Source organism: Prionailurus bengalensis, chromosome E1, assembly GCF_016509475.1.
Source record: "Prionailurus bengalensis isolate Pbe53 chromosome E1, Fcat_Pben_1.1_paternal_pri, whole genome shotgun sequence".
NCBI classification, from domain to species: Eukaryota; Metazoa; Chordata; class Mammalia; order Carnivora; family Felidae; genus Prionailurus; species Prionailurus bengalensis.
Window position 1 is genome coordinate 35,544,852 of NC_057347.1, and position 12,058 is coordinate 35,556,909.

Consider the following 12,058-nt stretch of genomic DNA (forward strand, 5'->3'; position numbering starts at 1 on the left):
TGGAATCACAGGCTGATTCAGTGGAATAAGCCACAGGGCGAGAGAGCAAATTGTGGGGGGGGGGGGGGCTCATTAATAGAAAGGAGACAGGGATTTGAAGACAGACCCTGTCTTCTTTCTCTTACTCCTCCCCCCCCCCCCCAAAAAGATGTTTGGCCTACCCCCAAAGCCTTAGTGAGTCAGGCCCGGAGTGATGGGTGTGGTGCTGCCCTGAGTTTCCTTCCTTTGCCTGAGGCTGTGCCAAAGGAGTGAGCTGTTAGAAGCAGAGAAGGAGGCTCTACCCAGATAGCAGCCCAGAGTCCATTGATTAAGTGGCACTTGGGGGTTGTAGTGGAAAGCCCTGGGGTCTTGATGCAGGCCCAACACTTGGGTGAGGGAGGGGTCCAAAAAGGCGGTCCTTTAATGGGAAAGAATCTGGAGGGTGGCAGGCCCATTGCTGGGGATGCATAAGACCCTGGAGAAAAGTCACTTCGGTGAGCTTCCATTTCCACCTCCAGGAGGTGAGGAAATCCGATCAGAGTCGAGAAAAGTGTCAGGACGAATAATGCCTTAAACTCGCACAGCGCACTTCACGGTTGACGAGACGCTTTTCACAAACCTCAGCCCATTTGATCCTCAGAACAGCCAAGAGGCGACAAGGTGGCTAATACTAATTGAGGCCGGGAAAACTGCCGCTTGGCACGGAGACAGCACGCGTTAGGTTAGCCTAACCCTTGGAAGGCTACGGATGTGCTCTGGAAGGAGGACCGCTCTCAAACGCCTGGTCTTCGGGCAGAGGGCGAGGCGCTGACGCGGGGCAGCAGCTAGGGGGCGCTGAGGTTCCACTGAGACTTTCCTGGCGTTAGGACCCAGCGGAAGCCTGACCGCTGACTGGGAAAGAGACGGGGGGATTTGCCCAGCTGGCCGCAACCTCCTTCCCACTCACCTGTCTGTCTTCGCACAGCGCAGCCAATTGCTGACCTCCACATCCTCATACGTCATCACTCCCCGCCCGCCTAGCTCGTAGGCCATCCCGTGGAGCTCCGGGTCGCAGCTGTCCTCGGAGTTGCCTGATCGGAAGAGCTCGAGGGCGAGGAATTAACTTCGGGGCGGCTGGCTCTCTTGGCCACCAGGGTCGCAGCCAAGGTTTCAGGGTAGATCTCCTTTCCTTGGGAGCGGTTTTCGGGTCCCGAGGCGCTTCCCCCTCGGAGGCCCTGAACTGGCAGCTCTGGCGGTGGCTGCTGGGGCCTGCTGAGCAGCGGTCGCATGCAGCTCCTATGAGGCCCCTGCCGCCGGTCGGCGATGTCCGGCTGGAGCTGTCCCCGTCGCCGCCGCTGCCGGCTGTGAGCGGGTCTCCGGTCGGGTCGTCCGGGCGTCTCATGGCCGCTAGCAGCTCCCTGGTGCCCGACCGGCTGCGCCTGCCGCTCTGCTTCCTCGGCGTCTTTGTCTGCTATTTCTACTATGGGATCCTGCAGGAGAAGATGTGAGCATCAGATCCCCGGGGCCGGAGCGCACGCTTGACCCCCTGTCTCGCCCCTGTGGCCGCGTTCGCGGGGCCGCCCGCCCCTGATCGGAGTGTCCCCTCGTGCCCTCCCTCCCGCCCTCCCAGCACCCCGACCCCTTGGCGGCCGCCTCTGTACCTGCTCAGGTTTCCAAAACGCGAAAGTTGGTCTCCGAATTTTCGGGACCTGGTTCGTTTTCTTCCCTTGTTTTTCTTCCTTTTGGATCTGAAAGGCCTGCGTTTTACAGGCTGAGAATTCTACCCCCACACAGGTTTGCGTGCCTGTGCCGCCGGCTCCTCTTTGGTCCTTACAGATGTTTGCAGACCGCGGGTTCTTTTGCCCTGGGCTCTGCTGCTGTAGCCCGTACCCCTTCATCTGCTGCGTGGGGTACCTCGTTTCACCGTCTGATGTGCCACGTTTCCTCTAGCTCCATCCCCTAGTCTACGGGATTCGCAGGCCGGGATGTCTGGTTTCTAGATCCAATAACATCAGCCCCTCTTGCGAATGAGGCCAGTGATCCTTACCAAACTGCCCCTTCGTTCAGAGAAGCAAGATCGTTTTAAAGCTTTCCGTGGTTCCGGACATACTAGATGACCCTGAGGGAAACACACTAATTCCTCTCCTCCCCGCCCCCCCCCCCCTTTTCGTTCTTAGAACAAGAGGAAAGTATGGGGAGGGAGCCAAACCGGAGACATTCACTTTTGCCTTAACTCTGGTCTTCATCCAATGTGTGATCAATGCTGTGTTTGCCAAGATCTGTGAGTACCTGTATAGTAATGCGTTGCGTGCTCTCTCCCTACCCACCCGGCTCCCAAGACCTCCACCCTCTTTAGCACTTTCGCAGCCTCTCTGTTCAGTGTACAAAAGGAATGGCTTTGGAACGGGGTACAACCCTGTTTCCTCAAATCAGACCAACTTCTGAGTCAGAAATGTGCAGAGAATGGGTCTTCTGTGTTCCAGATCCCCACGGAGAATCCTTACTTTTTTTTCTTTTCTTTTTCCCTTTGATTTTCCTTTATGCGTCAGCTTCAAACATGTTTTGAGCTTCTCTCTTTGTTCCCTGGGGGCTGCATCAGGGCTAACTAGTCCCTTGAACTGAATGAGCCCCCATCCCTGCTCTGCATGTGGTCTTGTGTTAGGCGTAGGTGAGACTGGGGAGCGTAATCTTCAGAGATTTCCCAGTCTAAGAGGACAGAAATACCTTGTGCTGCTCGTCTTATTTGACAAGTTCCTTTCATGTGGCTTCCAACTTTTGCTCAGTAGTCCATCCTGGGCCCACCAGGTTTCTCTTAACATGTTTTTTTGTCTTCTCCCAGTGATCCAGTTTTTTGACACTGCGAGGGTGGATCGCACTCGGAGCTGGCTCTATGCTGCCTGCTCTGTCTCCTATCTGGGTGCCATGGTCTCCAGCAACTCAGCACTACAGTTTGTCAACTATCCGACTCAGGTGAAACCTCAGGGTGGGAGGAGGGTCGGCTCAGCAGTAGTTGGAAAAGAACGAAGGTTCCTTCGCTTAAATAAAAGGAGAATGGGTTGGAGAAATTCAGAGGGCAAAGAACTAGAGAGCTGAGGTTTAGCGGAGGTTTGGCCATGACAGGCTGCGGTTTCTGCCGTAGGCCCCACAGTTACTCATCCTGACATAGCACGGGGCCTGGCATGTCACCGATGGCTCAGATATTATTTGCTGAATTTAATTTCAGGTCCTTGGTAAATCCTGCAAGCCAATCCCAGGTAAGCAGAAGAAGATGGTCCCCATCTACCGTCCTCACTCTTCCTGTAGGAAGCCCTCTACTCCTCTGCTAGAGCTGTGTATTCCTTTGGATTCGTCATCCCATCTCAGCTATCTTGAGAGTCGCCCCTCCGTCCCTTCCTGTTGCCATCCTGTCATCCGTATCACTTCCTGTGGCGTTGGGGGTGCATGAGCTAGAGGCTGACCTAGTCTGCTTCTCGTGCCGGTCATTTTGGCGTCCCGTGTGTTTACGTGGTCATTAGACACTCTAAATCCTATTTTGGGGGCGCCTGGGTGGCTCAGTCGGTTAAACGTCCGACTTCAGCTCGGGTCATGATCTCGCGGTCCGTGAGTTCGAGCCCCGCGTCGGGCTCTGTGCTGACAGCTCAGAGCCTGGAGCCTGTTTCCGATTCTGCGTCTCCCTCTCTCTCTGCCCCTCCCCCATTCATGCTCTGTCTCTCTCTGTCTCAAAATTTAAAAAAATAAAAAAAGTTAAAAAAAAAATTTTAATCCTATTTTGTTGTGGGGTTTTTTTGTTTATTTTTTTGAGAGAGAGAAAGCATGAGCGGGGGGAGGGGCAGAGGGGGAGAGAGAGGGAGAGAATCTTAAGCAGGCTTCACGCTCAGGGTGGAGCCTGACTCGGGGCTCGATCCCACAACCCTGGTCATGACCCAAGCCAAAAGCAAGAGTTGGATGCTCAACCGACTGAGCCACCCACGCGCCCCCCGCTCAATCCCATTTCGATCGTCAATTTCTTTCTCTAAATCTCTCACTCTTTTCCCTTATCCCCACCCTTGCCTTGTTCCTTCTTGGACCTTTCACCTTTGTTCTCTCCCTTTTCCCTGCCTTATACCCTTTGTTCACCCTGTTGCCCAATCATCTCTATCTGGGAGCCAGCCTTGCACACCTTCCTCTTACCGTCTATAGGCCTTCCTTCTCAGACGTTGTTTTCTCCCATGAGTCTTTTCTTGGCCCTCCAGAGAAGAGGGGCGGGCTCATCAGTGCCTGTGGGTACCGGAATTTTCCACTGTTTCTTCCCTGTAGTCATGCTCCTTGGAGTTACCCTCTTGAAGAAGAAGTACCCAATGGCCAAGTACCTGTGTGTGTTGCTAATTGTGGCTGGAGTGGCCCTTTTCATGTACAAACCCAAGAAAGTAGTTGGGATAGAAGACCACACAGTTGGCTACGGAGAGCTGCTTCTGGTACGTGATCCTCGTGGGAAAGGCAGCCTTTTCCAGTAATCACAACCAAGGAGCATCCCCACCTGGGGTTATATGTCTTGAGAGAGATCGTGGTGCTCCATATGCCCCCCACTTCTGGTCTTTGCCTCTTGCTGTGTGGCCCCTGGCTCTGCGAAGGCCGTAGTGGGAGGCCTGAAATACTTAACTACAGCTCAGCCCTCCCGGGGAGGGGACGACTCCGAGGCCTGCATTTAAACACTGGTGTGAGGCCCGAGCGAACAGGGAAGGAATAGTGTGTCTCTCGCTGTAGCTTTTCTGAGAAACCTGGAAGCCAGAGTTTAAAAGAAAAGCACAGTAACCGTTGCTTGCTGTGTATTAGGCATTGCCCCCAGTGGCTTACCTATTCGTTGGTTACTTTTTACGACGATGACCTTACAACGTACGTGGTGTTCTCTTCATTTTCCACACGAAGGAAGTGAGACACAGAGAGGTTAAGTCACTTGCCGTGGTCACACAGCTATTAAGTGGCCAGAGTTGGTGGCTGACTTTGCCCGGGGTTCCAATCTGGGCGGTGTGACTGCAGAAGCCAGTCCAGAGCACTGCTCCAAGCCGGGAGGCCAACACGCCAGGACTAGATTCCCTGTCCTTGCTATACCAAAATACACGCGTCCTCACAATGTGTTCCTCTGGCCCCTGCACACGAAGTTTCATGGCGTTGTGTTGGGAAGTGGGGGGCGTCCCGTCCTACTCTGATTACATGATGACCGTTGGGGCTCAGATAGGCTGCCGTTCTAGTGCCTGGGGGGGGTGGGGGGGAGTGAGCTAGCGTGAGCTCTCCTGACCGCCCACCCGTGACCGCTCGGCAGCATTTTGTTCTGAGGGACTCTGTCCTAAGGCAGCGGCTTTGTGAGGAGGTCTCAGAAAACTGAGAGTACCGTGTCCTGGGACAGGGGGTGGCGGTGCGGCCTGGTGGCCTCACTGCCGGCTGCACCCTCCCTCTCTTTTCCAGTTGCTGTCTCTGACCCTGGACGGACTGACAGGCGTTTCCCAGGACCACATGCGGGCTCACTACCAAACGGGCTCCAACCACATGATGTTGAACATCAACCTTTGGTCGACATTGCTGCTGGGAGCTGGTAAGGAGCAGTTTTGCTCTTCTTTCTGTTGTGTCACCAGAGGCCAGACCACCCTCCGCCAGTTGACCCCCAGCGCAGAGGCCAGTTGCTAACTTTGCCCAGGCCAAGGGCCTTTCTTGGCTCAAAGGGGCCCTTCTGTCCAGCCCCCCGAGAAACCTTCCTGGAGAAAGCTTCCCAGCAGGCTGTGCTTGCTACTCATTGCACAGGCAAGGCTGGGTCACGGGGGTGCCTTGGGAACCCAGGGAGAGAGATGAGATAGTATTTGGCATGTACCGAGTATAGTTCGAATGTGGACGCATTTGCCTTTAAATCAGCGCTTCCTAACCTGATTTTCAAATCCGGGCGCACACGGGGAGTATTTTTTGTACAGCCCGGTGGGCTTCACGGAGGAGGCTGCCGATGGCTGGAGGTGACCAGCGCTCGGGGCTCCACTGAGCCGGCGATGCGTGGGGCAGTATCTCCCCAACACGTGAGGATCCCTGATTCCAGTGGCTTTGGCAGAAGTGACGAATTGATTCCCAAGCCTCTCTCGGAAGAGTCTTTAGTTAGTTTCTCTAATCGGAAGACTAGGAGGCTGCCTGACGGGACAGTACAGAGTCCTTCCGCGCTTTCTCCTGTGGGGTACTCCAGTGGCTCGTCCGCAGGCACGCGCACCGTTATAGGCATGGGACGTGCGCCACTCACCCCCAGACATCTTTCCCTAGGCATCCTGTTCACTGGCGAGCTCTGGGAGTTCTTGAGCTTTGCCGAAAGATACCCTACCATCATCTACAACATCCTGCTCTTTGGTCTGACCAGCGCCCTGGGGCAGGTGAGCGCATCACGACGGGGTGGCGTGGCTTCCCTGAGAGAGACTGACCCGGCTGGGGGGAAGAGGGTGGGCCGAGAGAGCCCCGATGGCCCCTCGCAGACCTTAGACCTGGTGGCGGATCCCCGAGAGCCAGGCCGACCCCCACACTCTCCGTTTCTCTAGAGTTTCATCTTCATGACGGTGGTGTATTTTGGCCCCCTGACCTGTTCCATCATCACGACAACTCGCAAGTTCTTCACCATTTTGGCCTCTGTGATCCTCTTTGCCAACCCCATCAGCCCCCTGCAGTGGGTGGGCACCGTGCTCGTGTTCTTGGGTAAGTTGCCGGCAGAGCTGCCCTCTCTGGGCACACAGAGAGTGGCAGCGCTTGGGATACTTTCTTCCCCCCTGAAACGTATACTCATGAAATTTATGTCGTTATTTTAGAGAAGACGTTTTTATTTTTTATTTATTTTTATTTATTTATTTTTTAACGTTTATTTATTTTTGAGATAGAGAGAGAGAGACAGAGCATGAATGGGGGAGGGTCAGAGAGAGGGAGACACAGAATCCAAAACAGGCTCCAGGCTCTGAGCTGTCAGCACAGAGCCCGACGCGGGGCTCAAACTCACGGACCGCGAGATCATGACCTGAGCCGAAGTCGGCCGCCCAACCGACTGAGCCACCCAGGCGCCCCTAGAGAAGACGTTTTTAAAAGAGGAAAGGAAGCATCGCACCTAATCCACCCTTCCTAACGTACGTTTCATTTTAGTGATGTTCCTCCGGCGACTTAAGTTTCCCCACGCACCGAACAGGATAAAATCATTATACTTACTCCCTACTGATTGGTGCTGCCGTGGATGCGCTGAGAGAACTAGCTAAGAAGTCTTGACGTGTTTTTCTTTTCGTTGTACCGTATTTTATTCTATATATGTAATTACCTGTATCTTGGTGATTTTTTTTTTTTTTTTTTTTCCTCCGAGGGAGTCCACTAAAACCGGTGTTTGCACGTTAGTTTGATTTAAAGCTCCCAGTGTTGGGGAGACTAAGGCTGACCGTCCCCTCCCCTCCCCCTACTCTCGAAATCATTGGTAGGTTGCATTTCTCCTCAGAAAGCTAAGCCCATCTTTTCCCTTTCCTTAGGTCTCGGTCTCGATGCCAAGTTTGGGAAAGGAGCCAAGAAGACGTCCCACTAGGAACAGAGAGACTACCTTCACTTCAGGCATATTTAAGTTATTATCTCAAATACGGACATCTCTTGGGCAAATGGACACAATAGGGCAAAAACACTGGGACTGGGTTCCGGTCTGTTTGGGGTTTTTTGGTTTTGTCTTGTTTTTTTGTTTGTTTTTTTTTTAAGAAAAGGAAGCAAAAATCACATATTCTGAAAGAAGCCCTTGGATTTTAACAGGACAGAGTTGGCAGTTTCTGTTCTGGCTGACCGGGAGCACAGCCCAGGGCAGAGACGAGAGCTGACGCTCTTTGCCCAGGCTTCCTGCCGGCTGTAGGTGCCCTGGTTGGGTGGCTAATTCCCCCAAGCGCCCAAGCCTTGCCGGGAGGAACTTTAATAGGTTTGCAGTTGTGATTGTGGTCTCTGCTCCCACAGGTGACGGTCCAAACACGCCAGGACGGGGGGGGGGCTGGCTGTTAGAGCCAGAGATTATGAAAATCACTTCCTCTGTTCAAGCTCTGCTGGGCAAATCTTTCTTTAAGAACTCCAGATCTCTTCTTTCCTCAAGAAACCTCTCTTGAAGTCGGGGGGGGGGGGGGGGAGGGAAATGAGTCCAGAGCCACAGCGGCTGCCGCGTTTTCACGTTTCCCCGTGGCCTCCCCTTCGGCCAGAGCTCGCGCGAGCCCCGAGTGGAGACCCAGCGTATGTATCATGAACAGCTTGGGAAGGTTGCTTCCCTCCCTCCGTCTCTGCGTCTGTTCTCGGTCCACTGGTCCCCTCCTGGGGAGGCCGGATTAATCCTATTCCCCTGTCCCCGTCAGCTGCTAAAGCATTGTGGTCCTCCTGCTGCCGAGGCTGTGCCAAGGTGTCCCCATGCCAGCTCCTGCCTGTTGAAAGGGATGCTGGCGGAAGGCATGGTGGCTGGGGCCTGGCACAGAGCCTCTGTCAAGTTTCCTGGGTGGCAGTGGCGGGCGGGGGGGGGGGGGGGGGAGAAGGCGGAGCGTGGAGCAGAGCCACCTGCCCACTGCTGCCTTCAGAGTTGGAAACCGCAATCCTCCACGGGCCGAACTTTACACATGAAAGTGCATTTCCACCAGCTGCAACTTTCACTCCATCTGTTCAGCAGCCCCAGCCCCTTGGCTCTCCAGATGGGAGCCCAGCCGCCTTCCTGAGCGGCTGCCTCGCCACCCCTACCCAGCCTTTCAAGCCAGCCTCGCTTGCACTCCTGTCGCTCTCTAGGGGCCCTGGTGTCGCTGCAGTTCTGCCCCCAAAGGCCCCCTCTCATTCTGAACTCCTCCTTGAGAGAAGAGGTTTTAAGTACATCTGACTGAACTTCCTTCCTTCTCCACCCCTTCTCCCTCTCTCTCTCTCTCTCTCTCTCTTTTTTTTTCCCCCATCCCAAAGTTTGCATCAGTTAGCTCCTTGGACTGATGGTTCTTTCAGACTGTCTTCTGTGGATCGGATAGGTGGCTAGAGCATGTGACCGGGGCCAGGAACCTGCAGGCGATCCACATGGGGGCCTGTTGTTCCACGGACCCTCGGACCAATCCCCTCCGCCTCCAGCCGCTGCCCTTCCCAGAGATGCCTGATACTAGGCACCAAGAGCAAGACAGAATCTTCAGCGGGCAGCGTGGCTCTCACCTGCCACCAGGGCAAGTACGTCCTACGTGCTGTGCGCCAAGAGCCCAGTGCTGGCCTATCTGTTCAGTCCCGTCTGTCCAGCTAGCCCATCCCTACTGTGCCACCTACTGTGAACTTGCTGGGAGTTGGAAGCTGAGGAGGACCAGTACTTACCCTCTGGGGGGGGTTCACAGCCTACTAGGGAGACAGGTAAACAAATCACTGCATCTCAGACGCGCAGAGCTAACAACGAAGTGTCTGGGCAAGGTGAGGCTTGAGCCCGAGTGTGGGAAGATGAAAGGAGGGGGGAACGGAGCCAAGCGGGAACTGGGGTTTTAAAATCCCTGCCTCCCCCACCCCCCCACCCCACCCCCGCCCTGACCCCGCCATCCTCCTGCCTTCAGTCAGTTCAAGTGGGAGCAGTGACCGCGCTGACGCGTCGCTCGGCTCAAATGGGACAGAGGTGAAGGTGTGGCGTAAGTTGCCCTTGTGTTTTGGGCGGGGCATCCTTACCTACAGGATCGTGGGAGCCAAGCGCGCCAAGTTAGACCGAAGTCGGCAACATTCTGTTAGGGCTGAGACTGTGAAATACCAGACAAGTTCCGACAAAAGTAGTGTTGATCGCTAACCCTGGGCAGCCTGATGCCTCAGGTTGCTACAGATCAAAGGGATTTCATCTGCAGTTAATTCTCAGCTATGTGCAGAAGGGAGGGAGCCCGCACACACGTTTCCCCAAACACTATGTTTTTCGTTCGGGGTATGCTGTACTTAGGCCTATTTTGGTCGAGCCATCAGGTCGACCTCCTCGGCTGTTTATGCTCAGGCTGGTGGCAAAAGCGGCTCGTCTCCTTCCTGGACGCCTCGTAGCCTAGTGCGAGGGGAGCGACCCACCGGTGCGACTGGGGGTAAAAAGCTAGGGCAGGCTATTCCGGAATAAACATTAAGAGGAGGATTCTATGTTGTTTTGAAAGGGACAAGAACGGGCAATCTTTTCAGGCGAGGCGCTGAGGAACGGGTAGTGTGTTTTCCCACAGCCCCGCACACCCTTCCGAAGAGGACCGAGCAAGCACCTGTCCCTTACAGAGATGGAAAAGCAGATTAGGGAAGGCCGGATGACCCGTGGTAGGTCCTTGGGTATGGGCCCGAGAGAGAGAACTAGAACTCAAGTCCCCCAGGCCCTAGTCGCGTCTTGGACCTGTGCCCTCAGATAGGGAGAAGCCAAGCCCCTCAGGAGGCCCGCTGCCTCTGCTGTCCGCTCCCGCCGGTCAGCGGGACAGTTTGGGCATTTTATGAGTCGGCGTGCTGGTCGCTTTCTCCAGATGCCGTGGCAGAGTAGTCATCGTGGGTCTCTCCACGATCGTTAACCCCTCCCGCTGGGAACACGCCAGCTGTCTTTAGGAGCCTCGATCTCATAGATTTATTGGACTCCTTTCCCCAAGCTCTGTAGTTCCTGAAAATTTGCTCTGACAACACTCCTGGGGAGAAGCTAGGGCAGGGCAAGTCTCCCCACATTTGGAATAGGGAGCCAGGAACCCACCCAGGCGCGTCAACCGGAAGACCCACGACCGCGGGAAGACGGGGCCCAGAAGCGAGCCTGTACTCCCCGCGGGTCGGGTCAGCAAGCGAAGCCAGTGGTTCCCAGCTGTTTGGATATCCTGGTCCAGCCGAATTGCAAATGATTTGGGGGGGGGGGGGGCTGACAGAGGTGTTTCCATTTTTTTTCAAGTGAGGACATTAAAAAAACAGAACGAGTATCAACCATTATGGCTGATTACAAGACGTTTTAACTCCCGAAGTTTTTAGGAGGGGAGCAGGCTGTGGGGGTCAGGGAGCTTTCCGGGAAGGGCTGGAAGAGGGAGACTTGGCATCCTGCTCCAAGACCCACTCCCCAAATGTTCCGGCCATGGCTTTGACCAGAGCACCCAGAGTTTTACTCTGCAAGGTTTTCACCTACTGATGAAGGCCAATTTCTGACAGGCACAGTCCTTTCGCTGGGAACCGGTAGGCTATGCCTGCCGTGGCAAGAGGGTGGGAGGGGGAACAGAGAGGGTCTTGAAACAGGAAGTGATCTCATTCAGTGCCTTCCACTCGGCTGAGGCGCCAGTCCACAAGGGCTGGTGGGTTCACTGTTCTTTCTGGGAGAGGTGGAGGAGGGAAGAGGTTCAAGGCCTTCGCGGAGGGGAGGGACGGAATGCTTCTTCCTGCCCACTTCTGTGTGTTGTCATGGTACGTGGGTGGCCAGAGCTAGCAAAAGTGCTGCGTCTTAGTTAGGTTCGGGGTGGACACCGTTTCCTCCTACTCGGGATCTAGAACTACCACATTGAGAGACCACAGGTCTAGAAGGAAAGTGTCACCCATGCGAAAGTTGGGGACTTCCTGAAATTGTATATAAAATCTGTGTGTGTGTGTGTGTGTGTGTGCGCGCGCGCGCGCGCGCGCGCGCGCGCATAGTGACACCAGTGCTCACACGCAAGTCAAGCCAGTGGGTTCACTTTTCTGTAACGAGCCCGCAGCTCTCTTCAGATTCTCAAAGGGGTTCGTGCATAGGATCCACCGTAATCAGGGGGCTCGTTTCATGAAAAACGGTTTCCCAACAGACGGTTTTCCCAAAGAGAGCGGTGTAACTGGGCAGGCATCACCGCAAAACTCCAGCTCTTCTCGGAGGTGGCGTGGAGTGGAGGTTGCAGAGATACGCCAGGAGAGTAACCCACCCAAGTTCATTTCCGATTTTCTCCTGGCCCCTCCGGCGCCCTTTATCTGGGACTGTCAGCTTCAGCAAATAAAATCACGGGATGGGGGCGCCTGGGTGGCTCAGTCAGTTAAGCGTCGACTTCAGCCTCAGGAGTTCCAGCCCCCATCAGACTTCGGCTCAGGTCATGATCTCACGGTTCATGAGTTCGAGCCCCGCCATTGGGCTCTGTACTGACAGCTCAGAGCCTGGAGCCTGATT

At 55.0% G+C, this 12,058-nt stretch overlaps 1 protein-coding gene across 1 annotated transcript; it reads left to right on the forward strand.

The window, feature by feature from the left end:
- The first annotated feature begins 1,007 nt into the window (after nucleotides 1–1,007).
- SLC35B1 (solute carrier family 35 member B1) lies at nucleotides 1,008–8,218 on the forward strand. The gene is made up of 9 exons (XM_043584124.1): nucleotides 1,008–1,462; nucleotides 2,136–2,239; nucleotides 2,798–2,928; nucleotides 3,182–3,212; nucleotides 4,255–4,412; nucleotides 5,401–5,527; nucleotides 6,232–6,338; nucleotides 6,501–6,654; nucleotides 7,461–8,218. Exons 1-9 carry the CDS (start codon nucleotides 1,257–1,259, stop codon nucleotides 7,511–7,513), a joined length of 1,071 nt encoding a protein of 356 aa, XP_043440059.1. The 5' UTR covers nucleotides 1,008–1,256; the 3' UTR covers nucleotides 7,514–8,218.
- The last annotated feature ends 3,840 nt before the right edge of the window (nucleotides 8,219–12,058 follow it).

What these genes read in the sequence shown, in the direction of transcription:
- SLC35B1 (XM_043584124.1), top strand. Translation starts at nt 1,257, where the DNA reads ATGAGGCCCCTGCCGCCGGTCGGCGATGTCCGGCTGGAGCTGTCCCCG. An exon ending in GACATTGCTGCTGGGAGCTG is followed by an intron (nt 5,528 to 6,231) that starts GTAAGGAGCAGT and finishes ATCTTTCCCTAG; the next exon opens with GCATCCTGTTCACTGGCGAG. An exon ending in CACCGTGCTCGTGTTCTTGG is followed by an intron (nt 6,655 to 7,460) that starts GTAAGTTGCCGG and finishes CCCTTTCCTTAG; the next exon opens with GTCTCGGTCTCGATGCCAAG.